The sequence below is a fragment of the Rhamphochromis longiceps genome, linkage group LG17 (genome assembly GCF_057381845.1).
Source record: "Rhamphochromis longiceps isolate RC_006_pf linkage group LG17, R_longiceps_female_GT1.1, whole genome shotgun sequence".
Classification (NCBI taxonomy): domain Eukaryota; kingdom Metazoa; phylum Chordata; class Actinopteri; order Cichliformes; family Cichlidae; genus Rhamphochromis; species Rhamphochromis longiceps.
This window is the reverse complement of record NC_140573.1, coordinates 34574425-34591754: the sequence shown is the minus strand read 5'-3', so window position 1 is coordinate 34591754 and position 17330 is coordinate 34574425. Positions and strand designations below refer to the sequence as shown.

Here is a 17330-nt window from a genome sequence, read left to right as displayed (position 1 = left end):
TTTTTTTTTCTATTTTTATGGCCTTCTCGTGTGCCTTAGCAGAATTTAGAAGCAGAAACTAAGCTGGAGCCGCTTAGCACCAGTTATAGCCGATAAGCTGTCATAATTTGGTCTTTTTGCGTTTTTCGAAAAGGTACGCTTTCCGTGTGACGTTTACAGGTCTAATAATATACATGATCTTAAAATTTTCTGAATATGTTTAGGACAGTGCTCACGAATTACTTTGTGGGATCTACGTTTAAAAATAATATTTATTGATTTTGATTTCCGGTGTTCACCGGCGGAAGCGTAATCCTTCAGAATAAAAGCAGGCTTTTGCATGTCTAATTCGGTGTGTTCCGCACATACAAAACTTCTAATCATCCATCCACCCTCTTCCGCTGATCCTTCTCGGAGTCGCGGTGGGGCTGGAGCCGATGGCAGCTATCATAGGGCAAGAGGCGGGGTACACCCTGGACAGGTCACTGTGAGACAACAGTGCTAGCCACTGCACCGCTGTGCTGCCCACTTTTAGTCTTATGTTTTATTTATTGGTAAGCAAGCATAGGGAAGGCCATTAAATGTTGAAACTGTGTGCCAGGACTTTGGTGTAACAAATATTTACATATTTTCGGATTCCTGTCCCACGCAGCCTGTAGGATACTAATGTTTGTTTAGTGTGTTTCTGTCCTCAATATTATTATGTTTTGATCCAATCACTAGTGAATCCATCCCAGGAGGAGACAGAATGCAGGCCTCAGAGTGCAGAAGTTGAAGTGGAAGAGCAAGATGAGGATAAGGGAATGGAGGAGGACACCCCTCTAGTGGCCGTTGCACCCGATGCTTCACTCCCAGAAAAGCAGCCCTCAGCCTCCATTGTGGTCTCTGCTAGTCCTGCCTCCCAGTGTTTAGATGAGGTAACAATCATGTGCATTGTTATGTTGTTATTTTGTGAATGGCATTTTTAAATTGTTTTCAGAAAGACAAACATCCCTATTTGATAGTCAAAGGAGCTTGCAAAGAAAAGCGTCTGGACGTCCAGACGCTTTTCTTTGCAAGCTCCTTTGACTACGATGACCTGGATGACTGAGAACCTTCACAGACACATCCCTATTTGATAGTTATAGTGGCAGATTTAACTGCCATGATTCAAAAGAAAAGAAAATAGTATCAGATATGATATAGATGCATGTATTTGCACAAGGCTAATGTTCAGGACTATTATTTCCTCCATTCTTTTGCAGTTTAATTTCTGATAACAAAGTATTGCACATACATAATGTGCGTTAAAGTGTTTGTCATAAACATTAAGTGTGAAAAAAAGTGAATATTTAGGAGTCATCCTGTGAATGAGCACAACACTTTTATTAACTTTATCATCACAGACAGTAAACAGACAGTAAAGTCACAGTCCCACAGTTTTATCATCTTCTGCGAAGCCAATATGAAATCTGCCTTTTATTTAGTGGCTTTATTGGTTCAACACCTCATAAACCCATTTGTTATGGGCATGCAGCACCTCATCCTGCATTTTTACAAGCCTCATTCAGCCTCGGACACTAGACGGCAGACACTTTCAAAGACACTCATGCGAAACTTGTATACATTTTTTGTATACATTCGTTTGAAAGGCGATTCCAGTACACAAGTGGAGCAGGCATGAAAAGGATTTTAAACCGACCGAACATTGAAATGTGCAACACAGCCATGAAATATTAATTTAATTTTTTTCCCCCAATAAAAAAATTGCATATCTATTGGCACAACAGCTGAATATGAATGATAGAAAAGATCAATCTGATACACACAAAGAATTCCAATTTTACGCAGATATTTACTATGAATGATCACAATTATGCCTAGTCCTTGTCATTACTCAAATGTCATCAATCATTAGACTCTGTACTGCATGACCATTGTATCATATAAAAGCTATCATACCTCTCAAAGTAAAATAAATACTATACACATCCTCATAGTGAAGCATTTCTTTCCCCAATCCTTCCCATTTACAGTGTGTATAAAATGAAATAAATGGTGCTATACAGTTTCCTAACAGTAGATAGCAGTATTGTACAAGAAGAAGATTTTACAGATTATGGCATAGAGAAGTGTGCAGTAATTCGGTGCATCCAAAGCTTGGAAACACATTTTTTTTCCTCACTGCAATGTCCTGCTTCGTGGCTGCTCTCAAGAAGACTCTAGTTAAACATCAATAATGCAGAATGCACACACATACATGACTCAATAGAAATTTATTGGATGCTGCGTATTTATACTGGGATGTCTTCTGTGGTATGGGGTAATGATAAATCGGCAAGCTGCCCGAGAGCAGTGAGATAAATGCCAGAGAAGGGCCAAGTAAAGCTATACATTTATTACTGACTGTAATTTTTCTAACAGTTTGACTCTCCAGCTTGAAGTCTTTCGTAATGATTATCGGACCCACTCAAAACTGTATCATCAGCTCTCGTATACCTCACTTGGGTGGCTGCTGTTAATTACAAAATCATTTACAGCAGAGAAAGTGATAGCTCATTAGTTTTTACTACTAGTATGTGCTGTGCTGTGTTTCTATGCTGGGTTTATGGCAGGAGGCAGCAGGACAGAAAGAGAAAAAAAAATGTCAAAGACCAGTGAAAAAATCTCTTCTGGTAACCCTCAATTTAATGTTATGGCCCACGTAGGAGGCTGGCCTACACTGCATTGGAGTTTTTTGTTTTTTTTTTAAAGAATTTTATTAGTCCATCATTGTTCATAGTCCATTGTCCTTTATTATCATCATTTTAATCCAACATTTTGAAGGCCACACTCACTAGAGTGGAAAAGTAATAGCACACTTAAATTTTTCACAATTATTGTTATCATTAATGCACCAAACTACTTATAGTCCTATGTGCACACGTACGCATGTGTAAATGTGTAAATGCATGACTACTAGTGAGTGTATGTGTGTTTGAGTCCTTATGTACTTGCTCTTCCATTTTCTTTGTCTTTGCCTGCATGACTGCACTCACCAATATTTACCTGTCCTTTTAAGGACCATAGTTCTTGGGCCGTATCATCATTTTGACAGTTTTAAAAGCCTGCCTGTAGTTGGTGGGGTAGTACTCGGTCGACATGTTGTGCCACGTTCCCCAGAAGATCCCATTCCTGACTCCCTTGTATCGCTTGTGATAGTACTTCCCGTTGAGGTTGGCAGACATGCAGGCGTCAAACCACCAGCCGGAGCTGTAGTAGCCGCCGCAGTTCCCAGAGGGGTACATGTCGTTGTCGCGGTCGGGTGTGGAGAAGAACTTCTGGTCGTGGTTGAAGTGCTTGTTGAAACTGAGGGCGTTCCCAGCCGTCCCACTGTAATGAGACATTGATATATAAGGTGTGCTGTTCCAGTTTAAGGTGTTCTAGCAGCAACTGAGAGTGAGAAATATTGCATGTGCAGAAGTGAACCCTGTACCTGTATCCACTGACAGACAGACGGTAGCGTAGGTACTCATTGGCCACATAGAACTGATCATACTTTGCATATTCCCGGACACCCTCAAAGTCCTCTAGCTCGATACGCAGAATCATATCTTTTGCTTTTGTCAGCAAATGGATATGGTCATTGCCCAGCCAGAACTCACCTCTGCAGGATAGAAAGGAACAAAATGAGGCATGCTGATATATATATATATATATATATATATATATATATATATATATATATATAAAGCTCACATACTATGTTAGAATTTCAATTTTTTTAGCAAAATGCATGTGTACTCCAATAGAGGAAAACAGGAGAGGAGGAGAGGAGACATTCTTTTAGTGGGAGTTTAATGCTGGATATTCAGACATGCTCAGAAGGTTGTTTTGAATAATTTGTTTTATATCTGCAACTTTATGATCAGTTGAAATGGGGTCAGATCATCTACTGTGGTCATCATTTCCCTAAGGCCTAGTCCACATGTAACTTGAGTCTTCTTTTGAAAATGGTGCCTTTTCTCCTTCATTTGCTAAGTAAATAAGTCTGCACAAAAAGATAAAAATGAAATGAATGGGGTTTAAGAGCATGCCAAACCAACAGGCAGCATTACCCTGACCTCAAAGCCATAAACTCTTGTTGGCCTTATGAGCCAAAAATGTTGTTTTTGTACTTGTGATCATTCACTACTCTCTACTCCCTGTATAAGGAGTTTTATGTAGAAAGCTAAATAGCGAGCCCAATAACAAAATGGAAAAATGGCTTCTGATAATATTTGCCTCATTTTCTCTGTCTTGTTACATCAACGCTGTCACACAGTTAGAGCAGAATAGATCAACATCGGTTAGATAAGTGACTAATAATGTGCATATTTCTGATAAGTGCATTGAACAGAGTGTAATTCCTCAAGTTGATGAATCTAAATACTTTGTGGCAGTTTATTTAGTGTTCTGCTTTCTTTTGTTTCTTTACTCTGTCTCTTTTACTTCAACGCAATGCATGATGGAATGCAGCACTTGGGTTTTCCACTTTGAATACTTTGGGTATAACAGTCCTTCCTGTACATACAACAGCACTACAAATATGGCAGACTCACAGTGTTATCATGTGGACCAAAGACCAAAACACACAGGAAAAAGTTCTGATCTTTTTTAAATATCTCTATACGTCCCCTTAGTTTTATGCATGATAATCAATCACTGATAATGAAAACAGGTGTTGAACAAACAGTGATATAGAGAACAGGTGTGCATCATTAGCTCCTAAGTACTGAGGGATTAGACTCTCTCAGGTTTTGGTAAAAGTATTCTGTAGCACATGACATTAAATGAGCTCTAATTCACTGGTAAAAGAACAGTATAGATGAACAATTTCCTACTAGCAAGACAAAAAAATAAATACATTGAACAAACTGCTTGTTTTTGTGTATTCTTTCAAACTGTATAGCTTGCAGCTAGTTAGATGAGCATGTGGTAGGCTCTAGTGTAATGAGGGTTCAGAAAATAGTTGAGTTTGACTTAATGCAGTAGTGTGTAGTGCTGACTTAAAATGATACAGGCTTGACATATAACAATGCATGCTAATTAAAAAAAGTTGTCCAACCTTGGCTGGACCTGCTTAATGTCACTATGTCACATGACATTAAAAAGAGTTTTCAGTGTCAGTCGTTGCATTTGCAACCAGATACATTATGTAAGGAGTTTGGTTGCAAGCTGGCAGCGTAAACTTTGAAGCTTCTCTGTGAACAAAGAACCTTGCTCTCACTAGCTTAAGGCTTCACTGATACACATGATGCGTGGCACATTTCGTTATTCTAAGAATGTCTTTCAAAAGGGGATGTTTTTGTTTCTTTTATCTGTTGCTTCTGACAGCTAATGCTATTTCTATGGGAAAAGTGTATGGATTAAGCCTTTTATTGGGTTTTTAAAAGGTTTATACACATTCAGATTCAGACTGTAAACAATAACTGGACAGATTCCTGTACTAAGAAGCAGTTTTTGGGCTTAACGTCTGGTAACTTTGAGTTTAATCCTGTGTTTTCAGTATTGCAAAAGCAGTTTGAGTCTTACTATCACCATGGTAACTTGTGCTGCAGACCTAACCTGCTCCACAACAGGTTATGGTCAAGATAAGAGGTCCACATGTATGAAATCACCATCTACTGACCAATCAGATCCTTGGAAAATAGGATCACCATTCCTGGAGGATCGCTTAGACCTTGGTGCACAGATAGTAAGAGGGCCTAAAGGTTTTTCAAAAGGATCTAGGCATCTAGGATCTTTTTCTTTACTCGATGAACCTCAGTAATAAATCTAGATTCTTAAAAGCAACGTTGTTCCTTCACTTTCTTTTACCTTCGCTGCAGACCATAGAACAATAAACCATTTTATTGTTCTATTAGCCTTAATATATTGTTGGGGAACATGGCTCTCAGACATCTAGGCCTCCAGGTGAAAGAATAAGGCAACCACTGTAGTATATACACATCTAAACACTAATTTGAGTGAATGCGTTCATATATTGGAAAGCTCTGGGTTTACTTATGCAGTTCATAACCACCGTTGCGTGACTGCTTAGGCTGATTGCTGATGTTTGAATAAGTGAAGCAAGATAAGGAAAAGATATCCTGGATATGCTGAGCATGCTTTGTCGTAAATTATCAGAGGAATGCCCAATTGTGGGGGAGGAGGGGTAAAGAAAATAACTAACCTGAGGTTCCCAAAGCCTTTCTTATACTCAGCCCAGGTGCGGTTGAAGCTGACGGACCCATTGAGGCGTTGCTGTATCACAGTCCAGCCACCTCCGAAGGACTCCATGTCACAGAATACCTCAAACGTCCCATTGCGAGCGTCAGGTGTCACACGATATATACCGTTCCTCCTCACTTCCAGCACATTGTAGTCTGAACAGTCCCGAGGGGCTAAGATGACTGCATGGGTGGCAGTGAGAAAGAGAGAAGGGAGAGTAGTTATAACCAGATGTTACTGGATGATATTCAGTAATATTTTCACTTTGGTCTGGCATTGTTCCCTGAGACAGTAATAGAAACAGGCCCTGAGGCTGAGGAAGGCTGGAGAAAAGAAAATGAGATAGGTTAGTAGGAAATCCAGTGTGGAATTTCTCATCCCTGCCTTCATTTAAGAGGAATGCATTCAAACACAAAAACACCCCTTCACCACATTCTTTTTGCCTGTCAGACATCTTCCCCTAACCATTTATTATGTATAAAATAACATTAAAAACAAGCTGATTGTGAAATATGTATTTCACAATATATCCATGCTTATCTGAAATATAGTATTTAGAACCATTGAAGAAACAGCCTCTGCCAGGGGATAAATTCCTCTAATCTCCCCACGTGCTACAACACAGGTCCATTTTGTATACCTTCAATGCATTCTGAGCACCTTTTTTTTTACCTGGCCACTTATTCGTCTACCTTTTCCTCCCATCCCTTGTGTCGCATTGCAGGCTACCGAATCAATCCAAAACCAAGGTCCAAAGACTCCTGTCAGTTAGGATTTTGGAAGTGAATGGAACAGTCTTGTTAAAACGTGGGAAAGTGTAAAACTGGATTAGAGAGCCATACCCCCTCCATGCACACTGGCACCTTGGGTCTAAATTGTCCTGACACTGGGCAGGCAGCATGTTGGACTCCTTTTGAGTGTTAGATGCGCTCCATTGATGATACAATGTTCTCATAGTCCTTAATCTCTCTAGAGGTGCAGTAGATTATAATAGTGCTGGGGTAGGCGGTGCTCATACCCCAGCAGTAGTACTGGTATAGGAAGGAAAACAGGTGTAGGGAGTGAACAGTGTTTGTAGAATGAAAAATGCATGTTGCTGTAGATAGTTGTATTTCTATTTTAAAAGGAACTGAACTAGCAGATGGAGCACAAACATTTATTTTGCTCTCTAAATAAGCAACTTCGTTTTCTGACAACATTACACTTGAATGCTTCAAGTGCAAAATAGCTGCAGATGGTAAATCACTCCATATGGGAGTCGATCGCAAGGTTGAAATGTATCCTTGTCACCTTAACAGCTCGGTCGGCATTTGGCAACAAAAGAATTGACCCGTAAATTCTTTCAGTGTCACACTCACTTTCAGCGTCTGACTGCAGTGTCGCCACTTTACATCTTCTTTTCTATTTGTCCCCATCTATCTGACTGGGCAGTCAGTGTCCCGAGACAGACAAGAGTGATCTCCATCTCAGTACGTCTGGCAATGTGCCTGACCTAAATAACTCTAATATCAGCCACTTACTCGTTCCTGAAAAACTCTTGGCTGATGGGCTGTCTATGTGACTGTTGAGGAAAATTAATAGCTAATTGGTCTGGGACAAGGAAAGTGATATGTGTCATTTCTGAAAATGATCCCAAAACAGTGTATGTTTACAGTAAAAGGACAAAGCCCGCTAGGGGATGTACTCATTTCTGAGTTGTTGTTTGTGGACAGCAGAGAAACAGCGTGAGGTAAAAGCCTGGTACCCACATTACTATTCTAACCTTGACAACGAAGGCCCTGTAAACTCATCGAAGCAGCAATTTTAGCCTATGTCATGACTTTTCCCCGCAAATCCCACAGCAGTGAGAAGTCAGACAAAGCACTGGAACATGACTCATATGTTGTTTTGCTCTGAGGGGAAAGTTCAAACAATTTTACCAGAGCAAAGTTTCCCCATTCTTCTTCTTTCTTACTCACTTTTTTGACTGGCAAGTCGACTGACATAGGCTGATGAGTCCCACGCCATATTGACTGACATGCTTTTTATAGATGACATTTTGACAGACTGATTTGACTCTTGGCGCTTTGCCTGTTTGACTTCAGACCACACAAGAGATTCTCATAAAAGGAAGACAATTATTATCAAGAAGTATGCCTCATGTCAACTGAGGAAATGTGTATCGAAAGCGATAGCATACTACTGCTTATACTACTTCAGTTTTGATGGAAAGAAACTAAAAAAAACTGTGCTTCCCTTATGAAGTTGCCCGACACCAAATTTCCAAACGAGCAGTTCTTGATGGAGGACTGAACATCTATTCTCATTTTGTATGATTGAGTTAATGTAGCTGAACAGGGACATGAATTTCTATGCTTCCTGCAGGAGTGAAAGTGAAGATCAGTGCTCGTTGCAAAAATGGAAATTGGCAAAATGAGCGAAAATGAACGCTTAGAGCACTTAGAGTGATAACAGCATCTTGACAAATGTAGTTTTACTCCCTATTAATGGTGAAATTGCAATTCTACATTGGGTTAAATGATGGTTACGGTCCTCACAAAGTTGGCATTTTTTAAAATTTGTCAGTGCAGTTTGTGTAAAAGGCCTACAGCAATTTTTTAACCTGCCAGAAATGCCTTATGTAGCTTTAGTTAAAATGCTAGATAGTTTATTTTTTGCTTCACTAAACACTTTTGACATTGTGGTAAATAACCAGGAAACTCTTATCAGTGAAAGTCTGTTTTACTCTGCCCATTAGGAGCTCGCAGAGGAACATGATCAGCATCTGGTTTGAAAGTTTTAAGACAAGAAAAATTCTAAAAGATGTTCATTTAGCAACTTTTGGAGTAACTTTTTATCGCGATTTCTAATTTGAGTGATCTTGTGAAACACCCTAACACAACGTATTGGTCGCTTTCCTCAGTAACAGCAGCTGTTTCTTTTCTGCTACATTTGGATGGAATTCAGACACCATTAGGCACGGTCTCCTGAGCTGAAGTCGGATGCTTATCCAGTTCTTGACCTGAACAAAGCAGATAGATGTAGAAAGACAAGTGCTACTGACCCTGGGTGCCATCTGTGACTACTGTAGTGTCAGGAAAGCCGCCTTCATTATTACTTGTGGTATTGGCAAGAGATAATGAGCGCTTGTCTTTTTATGCAGTAATGAGCATCCAAGAGCATGACCTCCAGAAGGAGGCAGGGAGGGAAGCAGAGAGAAGGGACTAGGAAAGAGAATTAAAGAGGGGGAGACAGTAAGAGGTAGGGCAATAGAAAAAGAAATATGAAATAGAGGAAAAATGAGGAGAGGGTATAGATGCTTTGAGGATAAATGCATAAGGGAGGGGAAAAATGATCAGGTTTGATGGAGAAAGAAGCAAGTTGGAGAAGCAAACAGAAGAGAAAGGGATGGGATTCCCTTCACACCACTGTTCCAGCTAATCTGCTTAGAAATAAGCTCACATCTGTTTTCTACATAAAAGCCCCAATATAGTGTAACATTCATAGTGAAGTACTGGATAGTATTTGCTTTCTGAAAGTGCCCTGCATTTCTACTGTGCTCGCATCCAAAATAGCTTTTACATCAATGTAAAGTGGGGTATTTGTTTTGCTTAGCTAGTCTGCAACCCCCACTGTTTCTAGATACAATATCGCAGGCTTGTTTAAACGGTCATAAAACTTCCAAGCAGGGAAGCACAGATTAATCTGCAAAATATCGATATCAGCTAGTGTTGGTTTGTTGGCTGATATCTCCAAGTACAACAGCATCTACTGGTGTCAGTGATATTCATCTATTTTGCTCGAATCAATTTCATGCTGGCTAATTGTTCAAAGATAGCGTGATGCTGTTACACTTTAAAGCATTTCACTGTCGATGTGTATCGGCCCAGAGTTTCACTATGTGTGCATTCCTACTTTCAAGTGTGGGTCTTTTTCTGCCTTCCCTTTTTGAGTTTGTGCGTATGGAGAGTAGTGAGGGGTCACTTCGGTTAGTTATGTAAGAGTTAAAGTGAATTCTCACTTTGAACCAAGTTCTATTGCTTCACTCCAGTGCAGTATGTGCTCAACTTAAAGCTATTTCACTCTGTCCATTTGTGCACTGGCTACTCTGAACCAGCCACTCCACTCCAGTAATGTAATGAATACAGTAACCTTTTGGTACGCATTAAGATGATGGAAAATTCCATTTCTCAAATCTAGACTACACCTAAATATATAATATTCTTCATATCAGTAATGGAGGAGAGATGTTGCAACAGACCAGTGAGTGTGGTTGACAAGGACACTGGCAACATAGATTTCACTTTTCATTTCCAAGGAAGAAAGGTCTTGTTGGGTGAAAGTAAACACCCTGACTCTGATTATTTTTGAAGTTGATTATAATGTCCACTCAGGAATGATTGAATACAGCCTATGCCAGAAAATATATCCCCCTGCAACCCTGAACTGCTAAACTTATTTAACCAACAGGGTTTTATTACAATAATAACATCTTTTTTTTAGGAAATAAAAAATTGAAAAGTGCACTCTTGATCATGCTCAGAAGGATTACAAAAATGTATGAGAAGAACAGAAGAGAAAAGGGGGGCGAAACATGAAATGGCAAAGATATAACAGAATAAAACATAACAGAAAAACACATTCTCTTTTAACTGAAAGCCCTTGTCACTGGGAAGATGGAGAGGGCAGATCACAAGATCAGATGGAAAAATAACAGGACCAAAGGAATGGAGGGTAAGTATAACAATGTAGAGAATATTATTATTATTAATTATCTTAATAAAAGTAAGCTTACACTGAGGGCCAGTCTGGGCTGGACATTCGGTGGTACAGCTGGAGCTGAGCTTGTTGACCACTCCGGTGATGTTCTCCACCCGCCTGTCCACTATAGCCTGTACATTCTCCATGTTAAGAAGGTTGATTCCCTCCAGTCGACCCTGCAGAGCTGAGATTTGGTTCCTGGCATTGCGCAGGCTGGCTGACATCCTATTCAGCTTCACCTGAGAAAGGCCAGAGCAAGCGTGAAGGAAATTATTTTTGGCACGCACTACAAAGCAGGCAGATTACCGAAGTCACCAGCCTCCTTCATTGTTTCACCAGCCAATTTGAATTTTAGAATGGAAACAAAGTCTGCGTTACGATTGGCTGTCTGCCAAAGTGGCTGTGAGAGTCAATAAGCTTACCAGACGGCAGAAATTTACTGTCACTGGGCTGGTGTCTAACTCCGATTTTCCCACCCTGCTTATTGTACCAGAAATTTTCCCTGGCGGAGTGGCGCCAGGTAGGACTTTGCGTGTCTTTTGACATCTGGTCAGTTTGCATTCCAGCTGGGCGCATCTGACTGGAAGCATGAAACGCGCTTCATATCAGTGTCCCCTAACACTTTCACAAAGCTGCTAAAGATCTGGCTTTCTGACAATTTGCAGGGTTTTAATGGAACAGAGGAAACAGAGGAAATGGTGCAGTGCTACTATTTCACATGTTGTACACACCTCTGTGCTCTACAGATGTAGCAGAAAATGCACGCTGTATTGAACTATACCAAAACAATTTTAGATCAAGGTGAATAAATGATAAATTTGAGCTCAACCAAGTGTATTTGTAAGGTAAATGATTTATTCCTTGGTTCAGTCTTATATCTTTTCCTGTAAGTGTTAACTTTGCCTCTTACCTGCATCTCCTGCATGTTTTGGCTCGGAGCAGGTTTCCCAAAAATTGAACCCGGTCTTGCGGCATCCACAGTAGCTCCAGGAACCATCCCATCTCCCCTCTCTTCTTGGCTGGATCCACCTTGCACCTCCTGCCCCGTCACTTTTTCCCCGGCATCCCCCTGAATCGGGATCTGGTCTGCCTGCTGGTGTCCAAAAACTCCGCTGCCCCGTGCCCCACGGCACTCCTGGCACCCGCTTTTCAGCTTGTTCACTACCTCCTTCAGGCTCTGCAGCTCCTTCATCGTCTTCTCCAGCAGCCTGAACTGCTTGGGCAGCTGGATGGTGAGGGGAGGCAGAGTGATCTGGTAAGGGCAGTCCTCCCCGTCCTCTGCCCCAGAGCTCCCACACTGGCCCATAGGTCTAAGTTTGACAGGGCAAGAAGTGGGAGTACCAGACTCAAATCCCAAATGGTAGGATCCTCTAGAGTCCCATCGCTGGTGAGAGTTACCAGGAAAGTCTGCTGCCTGGCTGATTCTGAGTAATAAGGTGCCTGTAAGCAGGAGACCAGCACAAACGCAAAGTCCAATTGTCCTCATCCTTCTGTGAGATTTTTAAATAAGTGTGTGTAAAGAGAAAGCGTCTGTGGCTGCCTCTGATATGAACTTGGAGTGTATAGTAGTGTTTTTGTATGTGTGTGCATGTGTGTGTGCCTGCAGATGTCCCGTGTAAGTGTGTGGATGTGTGTCCAGTATCTTATTTGGTGTAAGAGAGTGTGTGCATGTGTATGAGTGCAGTCTGCAGGAGGGAAAGAGCGCAGGGGAACTGCCGCTGCCTCAGATAGCTGTGTCATTAATATCAGGACAAGTGAGGGAGGGAGGGAGGGAGGGAGAGAGAGGTAGAGAAAGGGATGTGAGAGAGGGAATGTGCTGATTTTCAGAGGATGGGAGGGGCAGCACTATTGCGTAATGCAAAACACCATATCAACAGCACTGTAAAAAAAAAAAAAAAGATTGGTGGTGGTTGGTAGATAGAGAAAGAGGCAGAGTCCTTTGCCTGCAGTCCATGCATGCTGCCATCCTGCCATATTCTCAAGTCAGCTCATTTCCCCGAAGAGCAGAATGACTCAGTCCACAGGAACTATTCACTCACTGCTCTTTTTTTTTTTTTATGCTGTTTTTTTTCCACAGTTTTTAACATTTAAAGACCCCTCGTTGACCTGGTTCAGATTCCAAAGCGTTACTGAAAACACTTGATAACATCCACTGCGCTAAAGTCTCTCAATTGTCTCCGGATGGGCTCAATTCCTGTATATATATGGTTTAGTACCAGAGAAAAGGTTTGTTTCAGTTTGTTTAAGCTGGCGATTTCTTTCACCTACTGAGCCTGCTTGGGATCTTGCAAATTGAGCATAACATTCATTAGAGACTTTTATAAAATGAGTTTCACCTGAATGCTGAGATTTTCTGAACATTGAGTGTGTACTGATACGCTGTCGTGATAAGATTTAATTTTTGCACTATAATACACTTGCAGACTACAAACCTACATTAACATGAAGAAAAACATTTCAGTTCAAATAAGACATGGCACTAGAGAGCTTCTATAACCATATCTTAAAGGTGCCCTTTGGATTGTCCTTGGACACAAATTCAAATACATATTCATATTTAGCGTTTCTTACTAAAGCCAATTGTTTGTACCTGTCCTGAGTGCTTGTTCGATGACTGGACAGCTGCAGGTCCCCCTGCCTACACAATGTTCAAAGTCAGACAGCGCGCTTGGTTTAAACTTGTTTTTCATTGTTGCACAACTATTTCTATGATTTCCCCAGTACTCTGTTTCCACCTTTCTACCGGTTAGTTAGTTATTTATTTATTTATTTTGGTGTTCAGTTGCTGGTGATTATGAGTCTGGAGCATTTCTGACACAGTGCTTTTATGTGTCATGTCAGGAAATGTTTGGAATAGCTGTTCAATTCTTTTTCTCTAGTGTGGCGAAAATATGGTAATGAAAAGCATGTTTTATGTAACAGCAGGCACGTTACATGTGCAACATTTTACTAAGAACAAAACAGCTTTTTTTTAACTGAAGTAGCTTCACTTCCAGTCAGGGTGAATGTGATTAACTGAAGGTGCTCTTTATTTTACCCACTTAATGATTCATCAGGAAGAAGGTCTAGTTTTTCAATGAAGGAAAACAGAAATGTTATAAATACAAAATCAGGAATTTGCAAGGCTTAAGTTTAATGAACAATGCCTTGGCTGGCACTTCAGCAATATGTTTAGGTATTTATGTTCTCATTGAAAACTTTACCTTGTCTCCTGTAGTGGTGGTGATCACAGAGTAACTTAAGATACACTCCTACCATAATACATCCCTATGATAACGATGGTGTCGCAATACAGTGATTCAGTAGAAATTGTCATTTTCATTGTCATTTTATTATTCAGTTTTGTGTACAGGGTGGGCCATTTATATGGATACACCGTAATAAAATGGGAATGGTTGGTGATATCAAAGTCCTGTTTGTGGCACATTAGTATATGTGAGGGGGCAAACTCCTCAAGATGGGTGGTGACCATGGTGGCCATATAGAAGTCGGCCATCTTGGATACAACTTTTGTTTTTTCAATAGGAAGAGGGCCATGTGACACTTCAAACTTATTGGTAATGTCACAAGAAAAACAATGGTGTGCTTGGTTTCAACGCAACTTTATTCTTTCATGAGTTATTTACAAGTTTCTGACCACTTATAAAATGTTCAATGTGCTGCCCATTGTGTTGGATTGTCAATGCAACCCTGTCCATGGTAACAGGTCGCTGTTACCATGGACTTGTTGGTCCATGGTAACAGCGTTGGATTGCTTAGTGAGGGCGAAACTTTAGAAACTTTGATACGATGACTGCACACAATTCAATTCAAGTGTATTTATATAGCACCAAATCACAAGAGCAGTCGCACTAATTTATGACATTACCAAATTATCATCTACAGAGGAGACCAAACTTTTTTATTAGACACAATCATATTTTATTCGTTTTTATTTATTATTATTTATCTGGTGAAGCAGACAACAGCTAGCTATCGGGCTAACAAAGCTTGCATTTGTGTGAAACACCATTAGCTTGTATGCCCAGTGCATAATCCAACAGTGTCAAAGCAGAAATTAGATTTAAGAGTTAGGTTTTATATTCCTGACAGCTGAAGAAAGCGAGTGAACTGCTATCCGTGGAGGTTTGATGTGTTGAGTTGTATTGGGCTGTCACTTGCACTCACTAGTGAAGAATTGGACCATGTCAATAACTAGGTTATACTTTACTAGACACACACAACACTCACTATATTATAAACTCTTTACAAAAGGATTTCACTAGAGAAAACGAATTTGAAGATCACCTCCAAAACCGAATCCCTTAAAACAGCGGTCTGTCACTCTATTACAATAAATGTGTAGGAATGGAGCTGAATGAATCTAACCAAACTGCAGACATCCATGAGCTTGCACATGGTTTTTGTGTTTCAAAACTGCTATGAAGTCGCCAATAATGGATTTATGAATGGGTTTATATTGTTTATTTAAATATGTAAACAGATCATGACGCCTTTCTTAATCAGCAAATGAACAATACACTTGCTTTTGTATGTAATGAAAAAATGGTGCTGTGGTTATTTTCAGTGGTTTTTGTATGGTCATAATTAATATTGCAGTCATACTTCATCACAAACATTACTCATGAATGAGCCTCCCTCCTGGAGCATCTTATAGAAATGATTAAGCAATGAAAGCCATTAGCATGAACTCTGTAGGGCTCACAGTGACTACATGAGGCTGGATGCTTGGAGGCTTCTTTTTGTGGGTTCATGAACTTGGCACTGATTGTTTGTTTCTGGGACATAGCTATGGTTTCAATTTCTTATGTGATTCATAACCACAAAATGTGCAGTTGTTTTTTCTTACTCATTCTGGAGCATTTTTTGCCTCGTTACATGGCTTACTTCTGCAGAAGTGATGTTATGTTTCTACAGAATAAGTTTAAAACCTGGCACTCCAGGAAGGAAAATGTTCCTGAACAAAACTTCTCCTGACAAAGAGATCCAGCTTGGCCGTAGGCTTCACTCCAGTTCAGTCAGTCGATATGAGGAGATGACGGTAGAAATAGAGAGCGAGAGATCATGTCATGGAATTCATGGCTTTGCCTCGTAGCTATTGTCATTATTTTTCTCCCTGAGGGTGCAGAGTATTAAAGCCCACAGTGTCTTTTTGTTACACACTCCACATACCTGCTGCACTACACACTCGTATTCCTGGAACATTTTCCTGCTGTTCTGCAGCACAGATCACATGCTCGCGTATGTGTGCGGAGGTTGGGGGAAAGATGGACAGCCACTGGATGTGCGTCCTCATGCCTGAGTAAATATCTTCCAGTAATTGTCTCTACCTCACTTCAGAGATGCTTTGCCACATGTGAGCCTCATGCACCCACCCCTTAAAAGCCTCCAGTACTCTCCGCTGCTCAAGATAAGTCTTGGCACCAGAATTAGAGAGTCTGCCTGGAAGCGCTTCAGGCTGCTTCTCTCAGATAAATGCCCAGTTTACAGCCAGGATGTTTGTTCCATCACTGGTGTCATCTGTGCTGCTGACAACACAAATGGCTGTGTAGAATTTAGCGTCAGATCCTTTTTTAAAGTAAATTAGTTTCAATGTCGCAATTAAGTCATTATTAAAGAGTAGTTCAAGACGTATTTTGGGATGATCCACCTGCCACAGTTGTAGTTACACTGATATGACCTTGGGACTGACCCCACCCCCTTCCAAAAACCAGAAAAAACAGAAAAAAACAACATTGTAATAAATCATATTAACCAGAGAGTCCTAATCTAAATCATTCACAACATTCATATCTTTGTCCTTTCGGACCTTGGAACGTGGTTGGGTACTTCAAGCAATTTTGACAATAGCCAGATAAACAATTTAATAGGATGAATCTGAAAACATAATCGCCTATCCCTAATGTTTGTAGTCGAGGTGAGATATCAGCCCACGTGCGTGTGTATATATATATGATCAAAACGTTTGTGTGTGTTCATTGCCGTTAGATTACTTGCTACACAGTCCGACCTGAGATATCCTCAGTTCTGCAGCTGTTTGATACAGACAAGGCTATCCCTCATTACTCCCTCCTCTCCACCAACCTGGTTCTAAAGATAAGCCCGGAACAACACCTGTCCTCTGTTTCTATCACCGTTACACACACACACACACACACATACAACTCCCTTTGTGAGGAGAGAAATTTCACAACTCTTGCAGATTATTTCCCTTTCGCAGTGCTCTTGACCTGATATCTTCATCTGCGCTGTGTTTTGTTTTGCTGGTTTCCAAAGTTTCCCAGCTGTGTATTTTTTTTTTATCTTAAACCTTTATTAATCATTCAAGGATTGATTGTCTTCAATTGCTTGTAGTTATCATCATATATGGGCCATTTTCAGTGAATGCTCTTGATCTTTTG

General features: G+C 40.5%; 2 protein-coding genes across 5 annotated transcripts in view; one reads left to right on the top strand and one right to left on the bottom strand.

The window, feature by feature from the left end:
- Positions 1–17330, top strand: part of ccdc146 (coiled-coil domain containing 146) — a 66482-nt gene that overhangs the window by 2233 nt on the left and 46919 nt on the right. For 3 of the 4 annotated variants that reach the window (XM_085387916.1, XM_085387918.1, XM_085387917.1), the window contains one exon: positions 703–896. In XM_085387916.1, the coding sequence (XP_085244042.1) occupies positions 703–896 (194 nt within the window). Of the gene's footprint in view, positions 1–702; positions 897–17330 lie in introns of those variants that run through there. The other variant, XM_085387919.1, reaches the window with a different exon arrangement.
- On the bottom strand, positions 2692–12641 carry fgl2a (fibrinogen-like 2a). The gene is made up of 5 exons (XM_085387126.1): positions 11840–12641; positions 10964–11168; positions 6152–6371; positions 3434–3604; positions 2692–3330 (listed from the first exon to the last, which is right to left on the bottom strand). The coding sequence occupies exons 1-5, from the start codon at positions 12413–12415 to the stop codon at positions 3015–3017; spliced, it is 1488 nt and encodes a 495-aa protein (XP_085243252.1). The 5' UTR covers positions 12416–12641; the 3' UTR covers positions 2692–3014.